At 54.5% G+C, this 23489-nt stretch overlaps 1 protein-coding gene across 1 annotated transcript; it reads left to right on the top strand.

Annotated features, from left to right (window-relative positions):
• The first annotated feature begins 623 nt into the window (after positions 1-623).
• MEX3A (mex-3 RNA binding family member A) lies at positions 624-12833 on the top strand. Its single transcript, XM_048288928.1, has 2 exons — positions 624-1116; positions 11713-12833. Exons 1-2 carry the CDS (start codon positions 648-650, stop codon positions 12816-12818), a joined length of 1575 nt encoding a protein of 524 aa, XP_048144885.1. The 5' UTR covers positions 624-647; the 3' UTR covers positions 12819-12833.
• Positions 12834-23489: the final 10656 nt, after the last annotated feature.

Raw genomic sequence — 23489 nt, forward strand, 5'->3', positions numbered from 1 at the left:
GGTGCTCGTGCAGCCTCTCCATCCGTGTCACGGCGGGTCCCCCTGTAGCCCCCTCACCATGTCACAGCCGCTCCCCACACATCCCACATCCACTCGTGTCACCGTGGGTCCCCACATCCTCCTCCCCGTGTCACAGCGGGTCCCCCTCCCCGTATGGCCTGTCCCCGCGACCTCCGGCCCCCGCCGCCCCGCTCCTCGCCACCCCCGTCCCGCCGCCCCGGTCCCCGCCGCCGCGGGCGGGGGTGTGCCGCGGCCGGACTACATCCCCCATCAGCCCGCGGGCCGGGCCGCTCCCGCAGCGCCCAGCCGCCTTCAAACAAAAGAGTTTCCCCCCGCGGGGCCGCGCTCCGCTCCGCGCCCCCCGCACCCCCCGCACCCCCGCACCCCCCGGCGGCGGCGGCCGGGGGCGGGGGCGTCGGCGGGGGGACCGCGGTGGAGGCGGCGGGCGCGGGGCTCGGGTTACACGGGAAAGGGGCTTGGCCAGGCGGGGGGCGGGGGGCGGAGGGTCCTTTTCTCTCTCTCGTTCTCTCCCTCTGCCTTTTTTTTTCCCTTCTCCCTCCCGAGCTCTTTGTGTCCCCCCCCCCTCCCCTCCTCTCGCCCCCCCCCCCCCCCCCAGCCCCCAGCCCCCTCCCAAGCCTTTGTTAGCCATGCCTAGCCTGGTAGTCCCAGGGATAATGGAAAGGAACGGGGGTTTCGGCGATTTAGGCTGTTTCGGTGGGAGCGGCAAAGACAGAGCGCTGCTTGAGGATGACCGGGCGCTGCAGCTCGCCCTGGACCAGCTCTGCCTGCTGGGGCTAGGCGAGCCTTCCTCCTCCTCCTCCTCCTCGGCCGTGGTGCTGGTGGAGGACAGCAACAACAACAACAATAACCCGCCGCCGCCGCCGCCGCAGCAGCCCCCGCCGCCGCCGCCGCCGCCGCAGCAGCCGCCGCCGCCGCCGCCGCCGCCGCCCCCGGCGGCCCCGAAGGGCTCGGCGGCGCCCAGTGCCGGGGCGGCGGAGCCCAAGTTGTGCGCGCTCTACAAGGAGGCCGAGCTGCGGCTCAAGAGCAGCTCCAACACCACCGAGTGCGTCCCGGTGCCCAGCTCCGAGCACGTGGCCGAGATCGTGGGACGGCAAGGTGAGCGCCGGGCCCCCGGTACCCCCGATCCCCCCCGGTGTCGCCGGTCGCCGGCCCCGGGACACTCCCCCGCGGCCGGGGGCCCCGCCGCCGCTCCCGCCGCTCCCTCCCGCCCATTGTTCGGGGCCGGGGCCGCTCGGCCCCGCCGGGGACAAAGCCCGGGGCTCCCGGGCTGTGGGCGGGTGGCTGCGCTCCCGGCACGGGCGTTTTTGGGGAGGGTGGGATGGGGGGTCTGTGGGAATGCTGCGGGGGCTTGTCCGGCTGCCGGCACCGGAGCCCCGCGCGCCGCTCCGCGGTTCTGCCAGAGAGCCGATCTTGACCGCGCTCTCCTTAAGAAAAAAAACTGGGAATAAGGCGGGGGAAGGGCGGGGGTGCAGGCTGAGCCCGACCCCGCGCCCCGGAGTCCCCCTTTGTTGGCCGGGCGGAGGGGGTGTGGTGGTGCCGGGCTCGGTCCGAGCGGCCGGTGAGCGGGTGGGAGCCGAGCTCCTCCCGCCGCCCCTGGGAGGGGGGGACCCCGGAGCGGGACCCGCCGTCCCGCGTGGGCCCCCCGCAGCCGCTGCCCGCGCGCCGCCACAGTGATGCTTTTGTTCTCCTCACGGCTCCGTTCGGAGCGAGGTGGAATGGAGGAGGGCTTTAAAAAAAATTATATATATATATATATATATATATATATATCTCCATACCACACCCACTCTTAAGTCACCCCTCGCCAACCCCCACCACTCCCGGGTGTGCGGTGCGGGGCCCCGCGCCGCCCGTGGGCACTGCGGGAGCCGGGGCACGGCGCTGCCGAGAGAAGTTTTGTGTCGCTACAGAGAAAAAAAAAATAATAATAGTGCGGCTAAGTGTTGGGGTTTTTTTTCTTTCTTTCTCTGAACAAGTAACTTGACGCTCTGGAAGTGCGATGGGCAGAGCCTGCGGCTCCATGGGCACATGCTCCCCTGTGGGTTGGGATCGCAGGCCCCCGAGCAGGAGGGTTTGTGGTGGAACCCGGGGGGTGATGACCCCCTGTGCCCCGTGAAGGCCTGAGGTGGGCGAGGGGAAGCCACGGGGAGAGGGACACAAATGGCTCCTTGCTGGGCATCTCTGACGCTAGGGCGTGTGGTTGGAACAATGGGGCCTGCGGAGGCTCCGCTTGCTCCCACCCGTGGAGCAAGGGTCCGGTTCCCGCGCCGGGATGGAGAGTGGGCAGGAGTCCGGGGGATGCTGACCTCCCCAAAACTTGGGGCATCTGCAGCCGAGGGAACAGCTCTTGCTCTGGCGTCCACCACACTGGGATGGGGGCCCCTCACTGGGGACCCGGGGAGACAGGCGGGAAGGGGTGAAGGTCTGGCCCAGGAGATCCCACTGGCCCTGATCCTGATCCTCCCTGTGATGCCTTCGCATTGCCGGGAGCGGAGCGCAGGCAGACATGGTGGGGCTCAGCACCAACTGTGCACGGGTGGGTGTGAGGCCATAGAGAATCAGGCCCCCTTTGTTTAATAAAGTTGGGAAAGAGGATTCGGCACGCGGAACCGAGAGGAAACGTGCCAGGGCTGTTTTCTTCCAGGATCTCACTGCTGCCCCAGACTCCTGAGAGAAGGGGGTGTGTTCCCATGTGTTCAGAACACAGCACGTGCCTGTTGTGTCCAGAGCGATGGAGAGGAACGCAGAGACCTGGATTTTTTTCCACCATTTTTTGTGTATGTGAGGGTTTTCCCACATCTGGGAGACTGAAATGTCAGTGTGCTGGAGCTGTGGGGATGGGGATGGGGCTGTGGCTGTGCTCCATTGGCTGATGGGGCAGATGGTGTAGCCTGTGCCCCATCGTGGAGGTGGGTGGGATGGATCCTGTGCTGGGAGAAGCCAGGATTCCTTCGGCACAGTCCCTGCAGCTATGGCTCTTTAGTCCAGCAGAGATCATGGCCCACACTTGTTTCTAAAGGCCTGTAGGAATGCCTCCACTGTCTCCTGTGCCTTGTTTTTGTGTAGAAGGTCAGATTAAGAAGGTCTGGAGCTGGGTGCAGGGCTACCAGGGGGATTGAATCCTGGACTCTCATGGATGCCTGACCAGGAATCCCAGAAACTGCAGATTGTCACCCCTTGGTAGTACTGCTCATGTGGCAGACGGCTTTCTAGGAAAACAATTGTTTTATGGGTACCTGTGAACAGGGTAATAAACATCTTGAAGAAGAGATGGAGGAAAAAAGTAATAATGAAATAAAAATAATTTCAGGGCTTTACTTGATAACAGGGTTTCGCTTTTTCTTCAGCTTACTATTTTCTGAAGAAACGCACTATCCCTTCAGATTATTTTATAATAATATCAACCATCTATGAAAGTGCTCCTCACAGGCAGGCATGGATATGAGAGGCCTGGATCTGGGCACAGGGGCCCTGGTGCACACACTTGGCCATGGGAATTCCACCTGCCATCAGGGCGCCCCTCACTTTGCCAAAGGAGTGTAAAGGCACTTAAGTGTAAATAAGGCTCAAGCCTGATACATTTTTATTGGAATGTCTGTAAGGGTGGTTTGTGAAGAGGTTTAATTGTGGCAGAGGGGGTGGCTCCACTCCAAGCGAGAGATGCTGCAGGAACTCAACCTGAGCTTGGCAGCTCCTGCTTTCCCCGGGAACTGTGAACGTGCCCTCATGGAGCCAATCGCCTGCTGGAAGCCTTGCTCCGGTTTGTGCTGGGGCTGGTTTGTGCGCTGAATTTGAGCAGCGTCTCCAGCAGCGCGGCCACGAGCCGGCTGGGATGGGGACTGACTGGGATGAGATGGTGGGCTGTGGAAAGGGGGACTTGATGGGAATTGGCCAGACAGGCTCCTCCCACCTGGTGCCCCAGGGTCCATGGCAAAGAGCTGGGTGGCTGGTGGGATGTGCCAAGGGCTGCTTTGCAAACTGGAGGACAGGAAACTGGAAAAGGAAGAACGAGGGGATGAAGTCATAAGAATCCCTTTGACTGGTGCCTATGACCCCTGGCCATGGTTGGCAGCGACACCCCTTCCCTGGCTGGAGGTGGAGCCGTGACCTCCATGCCTGTCCTCCTGTTGCTGTGAGGGTGAGGGGCAGGAGTGAGTCTCTGCCTGAGTCGCAGCTCCCGCAGGTCATCCCCCCTTCCCTTGGCGTGTGTGTGAATTCCAGCCCTGCTGAGTTGGGTGACCGAACCTCCTGGCATGTGCCATGGTACCGACAGTGCTCCCTGGTTCTGGAGCCATTCCAGGCCTGCGTGGCACGTCAGGGTGCTTGGTGGCTCTTGTATTTCTCCTGCCAGCTCGTGTTGTGGGTGTCTTGCCTGCAATAGCCTGTCCATGACTGCCAGCTCTCAGGGCCATGCCAGTGAAATTGTAGAGACAAAGCACTGGAGGTGTTTGCAGTAGGTTCTTGAGCGGATGGTGGGACATCAAGGGATGTGGGTTGAGATGGGAGAGGTGCTGGGAGGAATGCAGAGTGTCTTAAGAGCATCATGTTTTGGTTGTGCATACTGTGAACTTAGAAAGGGGCAGAAATCCTCGGTCACTGTGGTGTCCGGGTTCTTCCCTAGAAGTGACCTGAGGTGGGTGTAGATCAGCCAGATCAAGATTTGTATCCAACTTTTCTGCCTGCTTCCACAGACAAACTGGGCTGCTGTTGGTGGAGCCAGGGAAGAGGCCACAGGGCACATTTAAGGCCAGATGTTGTGGTTAGGGAGACGTGGTGCTGCTTCTGTGTGTCTGTTTCATGCAGGTGTCAGGAGAAGGTGTGGGGTTGGTTTGGCTTCCTGCTGCGCCCACTCCCAGCTGAGACCTTCCCTATAAGGATTTTTGGACTCTAAGGATTTTTGGTCCTTCTAAGGGTTTTTGGTCTCATCACAGTAATAGCATCCATTGTCACCTGTACTCACAGACACCCTTTGATGCAGCATCTCCCAGCCTGCTCCAACCAGCCTGTTGTCACCAGGAATGAGATTATGTGAGAGAGGATCTTAACGTAATTGCTCTTTCTTGGCAAGGTGAAGTCAAATAACAAGAGGCCCCACTAAACCCAGGTGATTGGGCTCTTTGTGTAGCTCCAAACATTCTCCAACGCTTTCAGCATTTAAAAATAGTCCAAGGAAGCCTTTTCCATTGAGGAAGTCTGATGATTGCAGCTCCCCCACCTACCCTGTGGAGGTGGATGTATGTACAGCATCCGAGGAGCAGCGAGGGGGGCAGATCTTCTTGTCTCCTTGCTTCACCGAAATCTTGGAGCTAAAGCCATCCCATCAGGTGGGGTCTGAAGACAACCTCTGTACGCTGCTCTGGCATCTCAGGATGGGCCTTAAAGGGGGAGAGATATTGCAATTGGTGTCGTGTTGTTATAAAGTGTTAATGAGAATTGGTCTGAATTTACACCAGGGAAAAGTGCGGAACGGGATCGACTTTGTGCTGTTTGAACTGGAGGTGGGAGGAGAAAATGGGTCTGGGAGAGAGACAAAGGGAATTTTCTAGGGAGACACGCACGCTCCCCCGCGCATCGGATCGGGCGGCTGGATGCCGCGCTGACCGAGTGAACCGCGCCGCAGCGCAGCCGCCCGGAATCCAGGAATCTAGGGCAGTGGGAAAGCGTGCTGCCGCTGGGTGGGGGCCCCCGCCTTTGTCTGGCAGCCCCCTCCCTGCGTCCCCCCCGCGCTCGCCATGCCCCGCTTCCCCCGCGCCCTGGCCGGCTCCGGTGCCGCGCGTGTGCCGCGGGGCCGCGGCAGGATTGTGCCATGCGGGGGGCCACGGGCACACCCACTCCGTGCGATGCATCGCTGCTGGGGCTGGGGGCTTCCCAACTTTCCTCCGCTGCACAAGGCAGTGATTGTCTGTGGCGCTGGGGCTGTTTCTGTTGGGTGTTTTGGTGGGCTTTTTCTCTCTTTTTTTTGGTTTTTTTTTCATAAACAACTTTCATCACAATGTGAAAAAGCGTAAAATCGCCGCACTGGAACAAGGCAGCCGCTGATTTTCCTGGCATGGTGCGTTGGGTGGTGTTTTTCCCCTTCTTGTAAACACAACTTGCATCATCAGGACAATAAACCCTCGGTGCAAAGAGATTTAGTTGGTTGGTTGTGGTCCTTTTGTGTGCATTTGTGCTTTTTGACACCACTTTCATCAGGTTTTCAATGCAGCAAAACCTTACCCCACAGGCCGTCAGGAGGGTTTATTTGTGAGGTTCTTTGTGTGCTTGTCTTTTAACAAGGCTTTCATGTTAACGGGGAAAAGAATGCCCCACCTTACCCGAGGTAGCTGAGGATTGTTTATTTTATGATCCTCTTCAATTTTATGACTACAAGAGAAAAAAGGACCGAGTTCTAATTTGCCCTTAGACGCACCCCACCAGCACTGTCAGAATGGACTGCGTGGGGTATTTACAGGTGTAATTTGTATCTGTGCAGTGTAACGGTGCCTTGGGATAAATGAGAAGAGGGCTAAAAAGCTTTTGTCTGTAGAGGTTATTTCATATCTGATGAAAACAAAAAATATTAGGACCTGGAGTGATTTGCGGGGTGTGTTTTCTGAAATAAAACCACAACACAGTCAATGAAACAAAAAGACCCACCTCAGGGTTGGCTCCAGAGCTGTTTGCTGTGGCTGGTACAGCTCCTCTGATGCTTCCAGGGTCACGCTCCTGGGCTGGAGGTGCCAGTTGGTGCCAGGTGAGAGTCTCTAGACTGCATCAGTAGCAGAATATACCTGTGCAGGATCTGGCCTTGTGGCAGCACTGAGGAGAAGGTCATCAGTGGGTGTAACTCTGAATTTACACCAAAGTGAAATTATTTGATGGATCTACTCCATAGGCACGGTTGCATGTGCCATTGCACTGTCCTGGTGGCATTGTCACCACGGTGGTGTGCTGGGCACATCCATTCCATGCACTGCTCCTTCCTTTTCCCGCTGATGGAGCAGCGCCTGGGAGCCTTGGCGTAAACCCTGCTGAGGTCCCGTGGAAACACATCGGTTTGGGGCTGCTCAGAGTGAGAACATTTGGGATGGGTTCATGCCAAGGAAACGACAGATCAGATGCATCCAGCACCCTCATGTCCCTTGTGAGCACCTGCCTTTGCTGGAGAGGTGAACCAAGCTCCTAGAACCTTCTCCATTAGTTTTGATGGATTCGTTGCCCTGATGCAGGGGTAAGCAGAGAGGAGAAGGTGGCTGTGTGTCCAGATCTCCCCCTGACCCCCACCACCCATCTTGGCAATGTCTAGACTCAATTTATTTATGTGTTTTCAGCCAGAGATGGCTGCTCTGCAGATTAATTCCGGTTAGCTGACGGGTCTGGGCACCAGAGGCTCTCCACTCCTCCAGGGTTTGGTCCTGTGTGGGAATGTTTGTGACGTACTCAGGTAATTTACAAACACATTTAGTTTGAGTCAATTGGTAATCAGTGAAATTAAAGAGAAAAAAGGGTGAGGGGAGGAACTGAGCTTACAACCTCCTTCATGAAATGCTTTAGGATCGGCATTATTGATGAAAACCAGGATAATAGAAGGTAGGCTGTGGAAACACAATGAGAAAGGGCTTAATTCTCTGTTTAATATAAAAATCTCAGTGGCAGGAGTGTGCCAGGGATCGACACACTGATGTCTGTGCAGTCCCATATCGAGGAGAACATACACAGGTTATGTATTAGTGCAGCTTTGACGGGTCCTTTTCTCCCCTTAGCTTCGTTTGACACCACCTGCTAGGCAATTCCCTCCCTTCCACCTCCCTCCCCTTTGAATAATCCCCCCAGTAAAATGCTTTGTTACTTGGTGTTTTCAAATTTCAGTTATGCACGAAGAAAGTGTCAAAAAAACACCCCGTGCAAGGCAAATTTTGTTTGGAATAAGCACATTGGGGGTGTGCTGCCCATCTGGCTGGGGTGTCACGGGCCACATCCTGATCCAGCTGTGCTCCATCAGAAACAGGGTGATCTCAAAGGAGGCTCAGCCCCTTTTTAGTGTGCAAAGCAGAGTCAGGGATGGGGCTGAGATGGGCTGGGAGCCTTGGCACTAAGTGAGTAAATCACGTTTAAGCTCAGCCTAGTTTTAGCGGATGTAAACCAGTGCAGCGCTCCTGGAAGTTGTGGAGCTCTCTGGATTTGGGCTGCTGATGGTTTGGCCATTGTCTGTGCCAGTTTAGAGCTGCTGGAGGTCAGGGCCGCTGAGCCCACTGTGCTGCTGGGCTTGCTGGTGTAATTTCTTACGAGGTGATTTTCTCCTGTTTCTAAGCACAGGATCCCCATCTGTCTGTCTCCACAAAGCTGGCTTTCCCGTCTGCAGGCCTGCACAGAGACCCTCCCTCCCCCCCTTCTCACACCACCGACTGCACCACGCGTCCTTTTGTCCGTTCCAGATCCTCCTTCCCCTCCCTCTCGCCGTGCTCTCTCATTGCCCATCTTCCTTTGGCCATTTTGGGGTGTCTCTGCTTTGCCTCCCCACCCCTCATTCTCCTCTTCCTTTGGAGGATGTGCCTCTCCCTCAATTCCCATCACCTTTGCTCCATCCCTAACTCCCTCCCACTCCTCCAGCTCGTGTAACGTGCTTACATTTGCCCTCATTCATGTGTATTCCTTGCCACTGTTCCCTTCCATCTGTCCCCAGCATGGAGCCCCTGTCCTTTGTCACCGCTCTGCCTCCCTGACCCTCCCTGATTGTTTCCTGTCGTGCCGGGCTCAGATCCCTCTCCCCCACACGCCGTCATTGTCCCGTGGCTCGGAACAGCGCGGAGCCCAATCCCAGCCGTGCCACACGCCTGCCTGAGGTCATTCTGCACAGGAGAGCGAGCCTTGCCCTGCAGAGGCAGAGCGCGGGTCACTGCGGAATGCGATGGAGCTCCCTCAGCCTGGGGTGATGCACGGGGAGGCATTTTCAGCTTGATGCTTGCCGTGAACACCCCTGTCTTTCCATGTGAAGCTCCGGTGATATCCCTGGGGAAATGGTGGCATCTTGGTTAATCTTCCTAAGATGGAATCTCCATCTTTGGAGTGAGCGGCACAGGAGTGGGGCAGGGAAATGTCTGCCAGGGGTGGGTCAGGGACAGCCCACCCTGCCCAGGGGTGCCAGAGGGCGTAGGTGACCTCTCACGGTTTTATCCAGCTCTCCTTGGGATGAACCTTTATTACGGATTTTGCCTGTGTGGGTTTATCCTACAGTTGAGTCGTGCCTGGCTCCATGAGGTCCTGTCCTTTGGGTTTCCTGGGAACTGATAGCACACCACTGGGTGACCACTGGTCCACACGGGCTGTGTGGAAACTTTACTCAGCAAAGCATCACAAATGTACCTCATGGTGCAAACTCTGGGGAGTAACCCATGAGCTACACTGGATTTGGCAGGGGATGGATTTGGTTTGGATTTGGGGATTTGCCCAGATCCTTCTTTGTGTCAGATCTGGCATTTCCATTCCCCAGGAACATGGAATTCCTGTCTCAGAGACGGGTTTAGTGCAGCAGCGCTGTGATGTGGAGTGTTAAGAGAAGTTTTGCGGGAGCACAAGGCAGGAGACAGCTATTCCTGCTCCAGAAATGGGGAATGAGGCTCCGGGAGCTGAAGTAGCTCTGAGGAGTTAAAAGTCACACTGGGAGTCGACAGCGAAGTTCCGATTTACCGGCACGTGTCCCACACTGCTGCCAAGAGCCTCCGAGGGGCAGTGGGGTTGCCAGCTGTGCCGGGGGCTGTGTGTGCGCGGAGCCTGCGCTCGGCCGGAGCTGTGCCCGGTGCCCGTGCGGTGCGGCCGGCGGGGCTGGGCGTGCTCCGTGCCGGGCACTGCTGGATGCAGCGGCTGCTGCGGCGCCTGCGAGCCCAGGGAGTCGCTCCTGTCAGCTGTAGTGGCACAAGGCTGTTTCCATCGCCACAGGTGCGGGCTTCAATTCTTGCCAATGACACGAGGTGGTGGGATCGCTGCGTTCCAGCGAACACCCCGATGTCACCAGCCCGTGTCTCACGAGAGGGGCTGTGGGTGAGTGGCAGCCCCGAGCTGCCAGCCTGGGAGATGCCGTTATTTATTAGGATCTGTATAAATAATAATGTTCCAGCCCAGGAGCTGAGGAATCTGCATTTCGTGGTTGCAGAGGCATCGTTTGAAGCTCCTTGTGTGTTGAAGTGTGATGTGAGTGGAGTGTGTGGAGGAAGACCTGCTGGTGTGAAATAGTCAGAGGAGAGTACAGGAGATGCTCTTTTCTGGGGAGAGAAGGTGGGGTAGGAGGTGCTGGGGGATCTCACAGAGGTCCCAGTGCTGTGTCCTCATCCTGTGGTTCTGTGAGCCCTGAGTGAGACACCCAAATCCTCGGGAAACCACAGCAAAGTGCTCAAAGTGCTCACCTTGCTTCATCTGCACTGGAGAATCACAGGTTTTAATTTTTCTTGGAGATCTGAGCTCAGAGCACACCTCCTGCAGAGGAACCCCCAGCCTGTATGGGAACTCGGAGCCAGGCTTCGGAAATGCCTTGGGGCACCAAGTGAGGCTTTTCAAGAGAGAGGTCTGAGGGGCAGGAGGGGTCCTTTAGAGAACTGTGCCCCATCTGTAAAAACACTTAGTTGCTTGATGGCATCCTGGTGTCATCTGGGAACCTGGAGTCACAGAGCTGGATCAAGACCTTCCAAAACACACTGGAAAGTCTTTTGCCCTTTTTGGGAAAGCAGAAGGCTGTTTTCTGAGCTGTGAGGAGCGGGGGAATGGGCTTGGTGGGTTCTAGGAGCCGGGGAATGGGCTCAGTGGGCTCTGGTACGTGGATACTGGTACACAAAAGCACCACATGGCCAGCGATCCCAGGAGAGGGTCTGAGTGTGGAGCAGCCTGTTGTGGGGCTCACAGGAGGGCAGCCCTGCCCCATTTCTTGCTGTTTCAGCCCCAAAGCAAATCCTGGCGTCCTGCTACCCCCGGCCATCTAGCTCTGCTGGCATTTGGAGTCCTGCCATGTCTGCAGTGGGGAGGCCCAAACTGCTGCATCTCTGCAACTCCACACCTGGCCCCCTGAAGTTGACCGCATTCACCCCAAAACCTCCTCAGTAGTACCACAGTCCTCAGGGAGGGCTCTGGCTCTCTGGAGTCATGGCAGGCAACTCCCCTTGGGAGCTGGCACAGGGTGGCCAAGGGGTTCCACATTGGCCAGCCAGGCTGTGGGACCGGCATCTCCCTGTTCTGTGACCTCCAGGCTGCCCCATGCATCAGCTCTGTCCCCAGAGCCCGAGGATAACCATTTTCTCTGGGGGGCCACCCTGGGGCTCTGGGGCAGGCCTCCTCAAAGAGACCACTGACTCCTGGGGGTGGCTTGGATCCCCCGTTACTCCGTGGTGTTGGGGTGTGTGGAAGGGAGATCTTAGGGGTGATTGCTGAGGGAAGGCTGTCAGGGGGGATGGTGTGGTGCAGTGCAGCACACAAGATGGTGATCTCCGTTTTGGGGTATGAGGGAGCATGGCACTCCTGAGGGAGGGAGTCTCTGGGAATGGTGAGGGTGGACCTCCCTCTGGCATTTCCCCTCAGGGGTAGGGGGATGGGGCCTTTGCCTTGTTCTGCGCAGTGGCTGCCATGTGGCACAGGAGATTATGGCCACTCAGGCCGGTGTCCTGCAGAGCAGGGCGAGCGGTGGGACGGCCTTGTTAACTGCCATGCCTTCTTCTCTCTCTTCCCAAGGCTGCAAGATCAAAGCCCTGCGGGCAAAGACCAACACCTACATCAAGACCCCGGTGCGGGGCGAGGAGCCGGTCTTCATGGTGACGGGGCGGCGGGAGGACGTGGCCATGGCCCGGCGGGAGATCATCTCAGCGGCCGAGCACTTCTCCATGATCAGAGCCTCCCGCAACAAGGCGGGCACCACCTTCGGCAGCGCGCCCACCCTGCCGGGGCAGGTCACCATCCGGGTGCGCGTGCCCTACCGCGTGGTGGGGCTGGTGGTGGGCCCCAAGGGAGCCACCATCAAGCGGATCCAGCAGCAGACCAACACCTACATCATCACGCCAAGCCGAGACCGGGACCCCGTCTTTGAGATCACCGGTGCACCGGGCAACGTGGAGCGTGCCCGGGAAGAGATTGAGACACACATTGCGGTAAGGACAGGCAAGATCCTGGAGTACAACAACGAGAATGACTTCCTCTCCAGCAGCCCTGACTCTGGCATGGAGAACCGCTACTCAGAGGCTTGGCGGGTCCACACGCCGGCGCCGGGCTGCAAGCCCCTCTCCACCTTCCGGCAGAACAGCCTGGGCTGCATCGGTGATTGCTCTGTCGACCCCGTCTATGAGACCCCCCGGCTGAACGACCAAAACGACTTCAATTACGGTTACCTCTTCCCCAACTACGGTGTGAACAAGCAGGATCTGTACTACGGGGTGCCGGAGTCGGGGGCCCCGATGTGGGCTGGGCAGGAGAACACCAACCCTGTCTCAGTGCTCTTCTCGAAGCAGCAGCGCTCCAGCAGCACCGGCACCATCCATCCCAACTCCCATCGCTCCCCGTCCTCCTCCATCCCAGAGCCCAGCCTCTCTGGGCTGCCCAGGCGGTCGCAGGGGGAGCCGCTCCAGGGGTTTTCCAAGCTGGGAACGCCGGCCGCTGCCCGGACGTCCGTCGCCAGCAGCCGCGAGTGCATGGTGTGCTTCGAAAGCGAGGTCACGGCCGCGCTGGTGCCGTGCGGCCACAACCTCTTCTGCATGGAGTGTGCCGTGAGGATCTGCGAGAGGACTGATCCCGAGTGCCCAGTTTGCCACGCGGCAGCCACTCAGGCCATTAGAATATTTTCCTAAAGAGACAGAGCAGGGCATTAGGGGGGGTGGGGGTAGGAAGGGAGAATGGGGGGGGGTCCATGAAAGAAAAATGATGATGATAATAATAATAATAATAATAATGATGATAATAATAATAATGACATCTGAAGAGCAAAAAATGAATGAAAGAATAAATTAATTTAAAGAAGAAGAAGAAGAAGAAGAAAAGAAAAGAAATTATTTTACAAGCAATGTATGTTATTTTTTAAAAAAAAAAAGTGAATAATAAAATTAAAATGAATAGCAAAGCCAGAAATTTTGAAGGGCGAACAATGCTCCAGCCTGCAATGTCTTTTGTAAACCAAGTACTCAGAACGCACACTCGGATCTCGCAAGCAAAGCGGTTTAGTTCATTTTTTTTTGGTGGTGAGATTGGGACTTCTTGGCGATAACCAAGCCAGGCCACCGGGATCAACCAGGGAGGGAGCAGGGATGCAGGGAGGGCCCTGCCAGCCTTTCTCCAGCCATGTTCAACCTTTGTCTTGGCCTGAAGCCCCCACTCTCCTCCCCCCAGGGTTGTCGGCCCAACTGGGAGCTCAGAAAGACACAACAGAAAGAAAGGAAAACGGATGACAGGGATTTAGAAGAACAAGAAAGAAACCATCAACCTCTGGGAACCTGTTAGAACGAGGGCACAACTGTATTACCTCAAAGATTTAAACAAAAAAATCACAGCTGAAGAACTTTTATTGTTTTCCTTTTTTTCTAAAAAAAACCAAACAAAAAACACAAAAAAAAAAAGAAAATCAAAAAAAGAAGGTGAAGAAATAAAAATGACGCCAGTGAAACTGAAGAAGGTTTGGAAGAACCTATTGGGATCACACCAGGCGACGAGCGTTTATTTTGTTATTCTGAGCCACCGTGGAGTCTGGAACTTTGTTCTTTTTTCCTTATCCAAGCAGGGATTTGTTCATCAGCCCAATCAGGAGTCACTAACAGGGTATTTCCAAAGCAGTCCCGAGTTCCCATCCGTGGGGGGAGTGCATCGACTTCCACGTTTCTGTAGGTCACTCTTCATTCTTTTCTTCAAGTGATGCCAGCTGCAGCTACACACACACACACACACACACACACACACACACACACACACACAACATTGTGCTTTTCTTCAAAAATATACCTATTGCACCAAAACCTAAGAGAGACGATCATGCAATACAGGCAATGAGCCCATATGAAACCAACATGCATCCCAACAGAAAGCAAAAAAACCCCGAGTTTATAGAGATAATTTTGTTGTCGTCGTTTTTAAACTGGACCAAAACTTTTGTTACCCAAACCAAGTGGGGAGAAAAAAAACAAAAAAGAAGAAAAAGTATTTCTTTATGGACCAAAACCTCTTCAGCTGTCCTTTTCCTGGATCTTCCTGAGGTTGGCCACTTTTATATATTATATTTTTTTCAGAACGAAACAAAACAGAAAAAAAATTGCCTTGTTGAACATCCTTTAATCATTTCAAGACTCTTGGTTTTGTTAAATGAGATACTTTAAAACCATTGGGAAGTGGGAGAGGATGGGCTTCAGGTCTGGCTTCCGTGCCAATGCATGCAAGGTGCAGGCCAGCATCTTCACTCCATCAGGTTTGTTCAGCTGGTCTGTGGATGCCAAAATGCTGTGATGGTAAAAATGTGGTGGATTGACCTATTGAGTACCAGTACACCCAGCTATAAATATATGTGTGTATATATATATATAGGCACTTAATTAAGCAAGCACCTATATATATATATATGTGTGTATATAAACCCATATATATAATTTTTCTCCCACTACCACTGCTTCCCCATTTCCTACCCCTCGACTTCTGCTCACAGATCCTGGACCCTGATTTAGAACTGAACCAACAAGTTTCACGACTTGGCAGAGACAGTTCTAACAGCAAAAAAAAACCAAACAAAAAAATTGCCTGGGATTTTTTTATTCCCTTCAGTTACAGGAGACTTTATTTTCATCGTAATAATGTTCCTGGGAACATCCTCTCTTCTGCTCAGTTTGCTGCCGCTTGCTCCCAGTTGCTGCCTGTGCCCTGGCACGGTGGGCTCAGGCCAGCCATGGTCACCGGCCACGGTCACTGAAGGGGCTGAGCTCACTGTGCTGGCGCAGGTGGTGCTGGTGCTCTGTGCTGATAAAGATCCACTTTTGATCTTCAGATACCAGTTGGAGGGTGTGAAATGATGGTGGGATGATGGGATGCCTCCACTGTTTTGCATCAACAGTAATATATTCCGTAGGGGCAAGAGGTAGATTGGAGGGGTGGGCAATGTTCCCAGGCTGTAGTAGATGCTGATGTTTTGGAAAAGTAAAGACAAAAGTAACAGTGCCGTGCTAACGGGACACTGTCAGGCAGAATTGGTGCTCCCCTCCTCCCCAGAGCTCTAAGAAATGCCTGGCCGTGCGGTTGTCCCGGCCCTGCGGCGTGCACCAGGACCGGCTCGGGATGCGAACGCTTCCTGGGGGAAGGCGCCGTGTTTTGGACCCGCCGGTGTGGGGGCTGTGGGTGATGGAGGGCTGGGGTGCTCTGGATGAACTCCCCGAGCCCCCGTGCCCCAGCACTGTCCTGAGGCAGCCGTCCCTCCCTGTGGCAGTGTGGCCTCGGCAAAGGCTTTGGCGCCCCGGCCAGCACTGGCCACATCCTTCCTAAAACTGACCCAGTTCTCATTCAGAAGTTTGGTCCCAGGAAGGGAAGGGAAGGGAGAGGGGGACATTCCTGTTCTCCGGGAACCTCTCCCCTCCCCAGTGCCACCTTCTCCATCGTGTCCTGCCCCCCCACCCCAGGGTTGTATTTTATCCGTTCATTGCCCAAAATTCTCCCGCTGATGTAGAGAGAGTGGTTGGAGCACGAGCTGGGGGGCGGGGGGCGGGGGGCGGGCGGGGGATCAACCACCCTTCGGAGGGGCGTTGAGAAGTGTTCGTATTGGTGCTGGAGGGGCTGAGCTGGGAGCGGCGGTGGCCGCAGCCCCGGGCCGCTGTGTTAGTGAGTGAGTAGTCGTTCTTGGCTGAGTGGAGTCTGTTCGTGGTAATGTGAGCAAGTTCTTGATCAATGTCTTTATTTGATGCCAGGTTGTGAAGAGGTGGGTGGGAGTGGGGAGGGGGGAAGGAGACCCCTGTGTCGGGGACCTGGGGTGGGGGGACCTGTTCTAGCACTGACTGTAGGGAGTGGGGAGTGGGAAGGGTACAGGGGGCTCACCTCTGCTCCTTGTACCTCCTCCCTCACCTTAACAAGCGAAACGATGTAAAAGCCTCCTGCATGCTGAGAAATGTTAGAGAAAAAAACAAAACCCCTTTCTTTAAAAAAAAAAAAAAGAAGGGAAAAAAAAAGAATCATGACCCAAACAAACGTCCAATGCTTGCTGATGGGAACCGGAGTGGGGCTGTCCTGGGGGGCTGCCCCTCTCTGCAGATGAGGTTCCTACTCAAGTCTCCAAGTTGGCCTTTAATAAAATCTTCAGTTCCAATAACCTTTATACATATATATATATACACATATATATATACATATACATATATATTAAAAAAAAGCTTGATGTAGCAGTTCTAGTTTAAAATGAATAGAAGTATTTCGGCCCCTGTTTTATTTTGATTTTTCCTTGTCCCCTGCTTCCCGCTGTACCCCCCACCGACTCCATATTTTGATGTAGCAACTTTGGAAGAAAGAAAAAACAGGCGCTGTAAATGCACCGAGAGCTACCTCTGCCTCAAGCGGGGGCTGCGGGGAACTCGGGGGGCTCGGGCCTCTCCCTGGCCCCATGGGGCACCTGGAGAGGGGCAGCCTGGGCCCTGCCTGTTGGCATTCATGGGGAGCCCGGTTGCGGGGCTTAAACAACAAATTTGCGTAATTTTTTTTTCTCTCTTTTTAAATATATGTATATATATAAAAATCTTAAAAAAAAAAAATAAAAACAAAAAACAAGAAAAATGCCCATGACCTTAACTATTTGCTCTGACTTGTATCTTCCTTGATAGGTGACTAAAAATGGCTTGTTGGTCTAATTCACCAGCAATAACGATAACTAAAGACAGCCCCCTCCTCCTGCACCCGTCCTTTTTCTGCAGCGCCCACGGAGCTGGGTCCTTGCGCTTCTCGCCTTCCACCACGACGATGCCCTTGGTGACCCCTTGAACCAGCTGGACTGAACCTCGCTGGCTTCAGCTGCCCCCACGATTGTTCCCAGGCTTTTGGGATAACCCCCTCGGGGTGCTGAAGTGATGGGGACACCCCGCTTGCGCCTGGGCTGGAGGGAGGCAGGTGGGGCTGGGACCCGACGCACCAAGGCGAGTCTTCCTCCCTCTGGATTAGGAGCGGTAAGACCCTTGTGGGAAGCCTGGTCCGTGAGACCTCCATCCTGCAAAGTCGCGTCCCACCAAAGCGGGATCGGCTCCGGGGAGCGATGACGGGACACGGGCACGCCCCGACGGCGGCCGGTGCCCACGGACGCCGCTGGTTTCCCCTCGGCCCGGCTGGGGAGTGGGGTGTTCCCCGGGGTTTGCATCAGCCCGGGGGGCCGGTGGAGCCAGGGTGGGGCCCAAGGTGACCCGCGCCGCGCCGTGCGGGGTGAATGCCGGTGGTGGTCTTTTGCGAGGCAGCGACACGAGGGCACAAGCAGTGGCACCGAGGGCAGGTGCCCAAAAGCCGGGGCTGGGAGCAGAGAGAGCAGAGCTGCGCTGGAAGGCGCTGAGCTGCGGGCACGAGGTGTCCGGGCCCGGGCAGGGTCAGCCCGCGGGGGGACGGAGCGGCCGGAGCGCGGTGCCCGCCCGGTCAGCGCCGCTGGCATTTCCGCACGAGCTTTGCCGAGCTGCCGCCGGCTCCGGCACTTGCTGCGAACCAGGAGCGGGGCTTGGGGCTGTGCTGGATTTGGGACCCATCCTGCGACCTTTCCTTGTGGACGGGACCTCCCGAGCCGCGTCAGGGCTGTGGGAGCGAGGGCTCCCCGCTCCCGGCACGGCAGGGAGAGGCGACCGGGGCCGCGGGGAGTCGGGACGGGGCCGCGTCCCCCAAAACTGCGTCCTCGGGCGGTGTTTGCGAGCTGCCGCGGCGGAGACAGCGACTCCTGGACAAGGGACGGTGTGGGGGAGCGGGTGACAAAACATAACAAAGGGAAACGGAGGGATAAAGTAATATCATGCTGTGATGTCATCCTCATCGACATAAATTATATAGAGAATAGTGTGTATTATAATACATAACGAAAGAAAAAAGAACCAAAATTGGATTTATATTTAATGAGGAGATACTATAAAAATATCTTGTCCTAGCTCCCATTTGCAAAAGTATTTTTCAGCTGGAGGGATATCTATTATTTTTTTCTCTTTTCTTTCTTTCTTAAAAAAATAATAATCTTCATACATACAAAGGCTCAGACTGTTAATATTGTTAACCTCTGAAATCAAAATACTCCAACCTGTTTTGTTTAGTGTTTGAAGGGTTTATTTTGATGCATTTCCTGGTGTTTTTTAAAGAGAGAGAGAGGAGGGAAAAAAAATTAAGATTTTAAAATTAGAACATTTCTTTATAATTTAATATTCTATTTTAATAAATGCATTTATTACATGTAAATGTAGCAAGGAACTGGGCTAATAAAAATACTTTTTATTAGGTAATTTATTATAAGAAAAAAGGATATTTTATTTTATGATAAAGTGATCCTTAAAAGTTTAGAAGGTTTAGAATATATGTAGGTTAAAAAATACATTTGTATCCAGAGTATTGCTTAAAAAGTGTTTTTAATATATGTTTCCTTTTTCGTGTGTGTGTGTGTGTATGTAAAGGTGATAGTTATGGTGCAGATAGCCCTTTCCACAAATAAGAAATTAACACAGTTGGATGTATTTAAACAAAAAAAAAAAGAGAAAAAAAAAGGTAATTAAAAGCAGAGAAGTAGAAGAGAAAAACCACTATAAACCCAAGCCTGTGTCCCCATCCTGTGGCTGCTCCATCTGGGAATCCCCTTGGAAAGGGTCGAGGTCTGGGTGGGCTTCGGCTCCGGGCTGGCTCTGGGGCAGTCTTTGGGCGGCATCACCCCGTGCCGGCGCTGGCAAGGCCCTGCCCTGCTGTGGCACAGCACTTCCTGGGCACCCTGGGCATCCCAGGGTCCAACCCAACCCGATTCACCACCCGGGCGGGCGCTGGGGAGCAGAGTTTGCTCCTGCTGTGGTTCCCTGAGACAGGGGCTTGTGGAGAGCTGGGTGCTCGGAGGGCAAAGCTGGCACTACCCACCTCCCTGCCCTCCTCCGCCTTGTTGCCAGCACTGCCAGCCTGATCCCATCCCAGGGAGCCAGAGGAGTTTTGTCCTTGATCTGGCTCCAGAGAGCCCAGTGCAACGCGAGGGTTTATGGTCCTTTGCACAGCCTTGCTGGGAGGGACTGACAGCCGCTGCCGGCACAGACGCCCGGCTGGAGCGTGCTCGTGGGGGGCTCTGGAGACCTGAGGGTGGTCACCGTCTGTTGCCTCCCTTTAGACCTTGGCTCCGTCTCTTCCTGCGCTGGACGGCTTGCAGGGACAGGAGGGTTTGGTCCCAGTGTTCAGGCCAGGTGTGATCTTGAGAACATCCATGGTCATTCCTTTGGAGCTTGTGCCAGACCAGAGCCGTCGGCTTGTGCTGGTGCTTTGACCAGCCACGGGCTGAGCTTACACAGAGCTCCTGGCCAGCTCCAGCCCGCCCTAGATGGGAACATGTCACCCCCAAGCCAGTGTGGGCACAGCTCCTGCAAGACACCAATTGCAGGGACAGCCAGAGCAATGGGAGTGCCCCCGGCAGGGTTCCAAGCTTCCTTTAACCCAGGAAAGCACTTCAGCATGCGCTTGGCTCCAGAACATCCCGGAGTGTTTCACAGGATCTTGTCCCAGGGGCTGCTTTAGGGATGTGCTGAGCAGCCACGACCTCCCTGTGGGCTGGGGAGTGAGGGGTAGTCTGTCCCCCTCACACCCCCAATCCAGCCCATGTCCTGCTCCCCCTCCCAAAGCAGCAGGAAGATGGGGCGATGCTTCTGCTCTGTTGCCTTTCAAAGAAGCATTTTAAAATAAGATTTTTTTCTGTTTGTTTGTTTGTTTGTTTTTAACCAAAAATGAGAAGAAGAAAAAAGGTTTGCGTTGATGGGTATTAAAAAAATGTTAATAATAATAAACACTCAAATTTATTTCATATAATCCTAGAGTAAAGATTAAAAAAAATTAACTAGTTCAAATAGTAGATGCTATCCATATTGTTTAATCTATAGTAGATCCAAGTGATCCCAGACAGAGCAGAATGTAAAATAAACTTGTGAACACGATCATTGTTAACTTCCCCAGGAATTCCATCTTTTTTTGGTACTATTTTTCTGAAGCAAACAAATAAACAACCGAAAGCCTAACAAAATAATGGCCACCAACTGGTACCTTCTGTCAATCAAAGTCCTGAAGTTATTTTTATAGAGGGGAAAAAAAAGACAAAAAAAAAGGATCTAATAATATGTATTTTTTTAAAAAGATACGTTTGGGAGTTTATGTTGCTTTTTTAATAAAAATAGACAGATTTGGCTAGTCACGGAACAAAATAAGGAAGTTTTAGGCCATTAATTTTTGCCTTATTCTGACTTCCAGCCTTGGGCTTGGAGCAGGAAATTGCAGACAAATGTTCAAAGTTGCTGTTACTTTCCTTGGGCTGTTCTTGGTTTTTGAACTTCTCCAAGCACCAAAGGTGTGGGAAGATCCCGGGATGGGCAGGTGAGACCATCCCAGGTGGGAAGGCGAAGGAAAGGAAGATTGGGTGATCTCCCCTCTGTAAGGTGACAGACAGAGCTCGAAGGCAGTGAGGTGCCGGGCGGAGGCTCTGCCCTCGCACTGGGCAGTGTCAGGGCATTAGGGTTGGTTTGTTCCCTCTTTGTTTGTTTTCTTTCTTTTTCTTGGTTCTCTCTCACCCCAGTTGCGTTGCGCCGGGAGACGCCGTGCACCTCGGGATGAGCTCACTTGCTTAGCACGTGGCATCTTCCAGGAGATTTGGTTTGTTGGGTGTTTCTCTGCTTGGCCTCCAACCATCGGTTTTGAGCATTGGAGCTGCAGGTGAGATGTTTGGAAAAGTCTCTGCTGGCCTGAAAGGGCCTTCTTGCAGCTGTGCTGGGCCATGACATCCCTGATCCCACAGCTTGGCTTCCTGACAGCTGCCCCGACGCTGTCCTGCTCACGGGAGAGTGACACTCGTGGCACATGCCTGGTTTTTGGCTGCAGGAGCATGGAGGAGGCTGGAGGCCATTCTTAGCCAGCACAGTGCATTGTGTTCTGGGTGGATCCTGAGTCCCTGCAGTGCCGAGAGCGGGAGCAAGGGCTCCTCGAGCTGGCAGCATGCAGTGGGTGCTGCGATGGCAGACCCGCTCTGGGCACTGCAGGGCAGGGCAACACATCCCTGACACCAGCGCTGGGGCAGCAAGTGCCCCATGCCCCTGCCAGCTACTCAGTTCGTTCCAGAGACAGGCCAGCACTTCTCTCTGGAGCAGTGGTGTTGCTTTTCACTGCACCAAAATCTCTGCTTAAAGGAGAGCTCTCAGAAAGAAACATCCGAGAGGCAGCAGCATTAGCAAAGGCAAGTGCTGCAAAGAAAACACCCTTGGAAGTTGGTTCCCTCTGGGTTTAGCCTTTGCTCCTCTCCTCTGTGTTGTGGCTCAGCCGTAGCAAACCCACGGATCTCCTGCAGCTTGGGAGCATCCACACAGATGCCTTCGAGAAGCACGGTGGTTGCCCCTTGCTCCCTGACGGTGCCTGCTTCGGGGGGCTGGGGTAGCCTTTACCAGCATTCATCACTCAGCAAAGCCATGCAATAGGTCAGGACAGGAATGAAGACAGTTCTCATTCGGTTTCTGCGTATAAATAGCACTGTGAATCTGAGATCCCTCCCCAGGACCCTCCCGGCATGCTGGGGCATTTCGGGAAGCAGGGCACAATGTCTCCTGCACTTCCAGGGGGGTTCGTGCTCGGAATCAAGCGCCTGGTCCTTCCCTGCCGGGGCGGCGAGGCAGCCTGTTTGCTCTTTCAGTTTTGTTTTACCTCATTTTTTTTGATTTGATACTTGAAGAAGCGTCAGTGATGGACATTGTACAGTGGTGCCCTGGACTGGAGAGTGGATGCACTTTATCGTCACTTGTGTACGGACAGGGGGTCCCGTCCCACCTCTGCCGAGCCCCAGCAAGGTGTCCTTGGTGGCAGCAGAGCCAGCGTGGGCTGGCTCTTCCAAAACCCTTTCTAGGATGTTAGGGAGCAATCTCTGTGTTTTAGTGTGGGTTTTCACATCCTGTAGAAACTTGAAGTCATGTTCTGCTGTCAGTTGACCCAGTGAAAAATTCGGCTGGAATTGTGCTAGACAGACTTTGGTTTGCCTGCGCCGTGCTAGCGGGAGATAGGAGAGGTTGGGCAGCTCCTGCCTCCCTCCCGTGCGGCTCCACTGTTCCAATGGGTTACTCTACTGGAATCTGGAGTCACTGCAGCCCTGGCAGGCTGCAGCATCCCCGCTGGATCTGCTCCAGCATCGCTTCAGGGCTGCTAATGGAGCAAATTGAAAGTCACCCCCAGTAAAGTGACACTAATGTAAAATCTGGAGTAGTTCCACTACTGTCTATGTGAAAATGAAGTCCCCCTCCAGTGGTGGCACCGGGTTGCTGACAGCAGGATGTGCTTTCTGGGCTTATGATGATGCTTTTGAAACAACTTGCAGAGAAACGGAGCGGTGAGAGGTAGCAGTGTGGTGTGGCCGTGGAGATCTGCTCTTGGCTCCTGGGAGCTGGGACACAAGATGCGGTCACAGGCTGTTTTGCTTATGTGAAACCATCAGCATTCTTTTTTCCTTTTTCTTTATGAATTCCGTTCAAGATAATCATTAAACAAAGGGGGAAAAAAGGACTAGGGGCTGGAGCATGGCATTTGCTCCTGAGTTAGAAAGCAGTGTTAAGCAAACGTGAAAGGCAATGGGCATGAAGGCTGGCAGATCTCAGACCGGCAGGTCTGATCGAACCGCAGCCACTGCAGAGCCGGCTCTGATCCCAGCCCCAGGCAAGCCGAGGAAATCCCCAGGGATGCCCAGAGCAGCCCCCGGGCATCCGACTGCGCAGTCGGGAGCCTGTGGGGCTGAAGAGGATTTCCTCCGGCTCTGCCCTGGTATCAAAGAGATCCAGGCTCCAGCTTGCTACCGTTGGGACTCTGGCAGAGCAGCTCCAGTGGGATTTCCCACATGAGATGTGCTGAAATGAAACCCAAGCCACGGGGTCCCTGCAGCAGCTGATCTCACTGATATCCACCCAGGGGAGCACAGCCCTCTCGCGCCCTTCATGGCTTTGCTTGCACAGCACCACGTTGGCTTCCTCTCATCCTCGCTTCAGACTGATGTACAAGTTCGTGTGTATCCGCTCTCCCTTGGATCTGGGCGCTGTCACACGGTCCTGCTCCATGGTACTCCCACCTCGTGCTGAGCCAGCTGGCCACGGAGTGGCCCGGCCATTGCCAGCCATGCCGACTCTGTGGCCCTTCCATTGAAAGTCCATTCCCTATTATTTTGTGTTTGCTTTTTTTTTTTCCCCCTCTTTTCTTTTAACGTCATAGGAAACCTGTAGTTGGGATTGTTACTATTGGAAACCGATCACATGTTCCATCCAGGTATTTTCATCTCTCTGGCGTGACGCAAAAATAAA

The sequence above is a fragment of the Corvus hawaiiensis genome, chromosome 29 (genome assembly GCF_020740725.1).
Source record: "Corvus hawaiiensis isolate bCorHaw1 chromosome 29, bCorHaw1.pri.cur, whole genome shotgun sequence".
Classification (NCBI taxonomy): domain Eukaryota; kingdom Metazoa; phylum Chordata; class Aves; order Passeriformes; family Corvidae; genus Corvus; species Corvus hawaiiensis.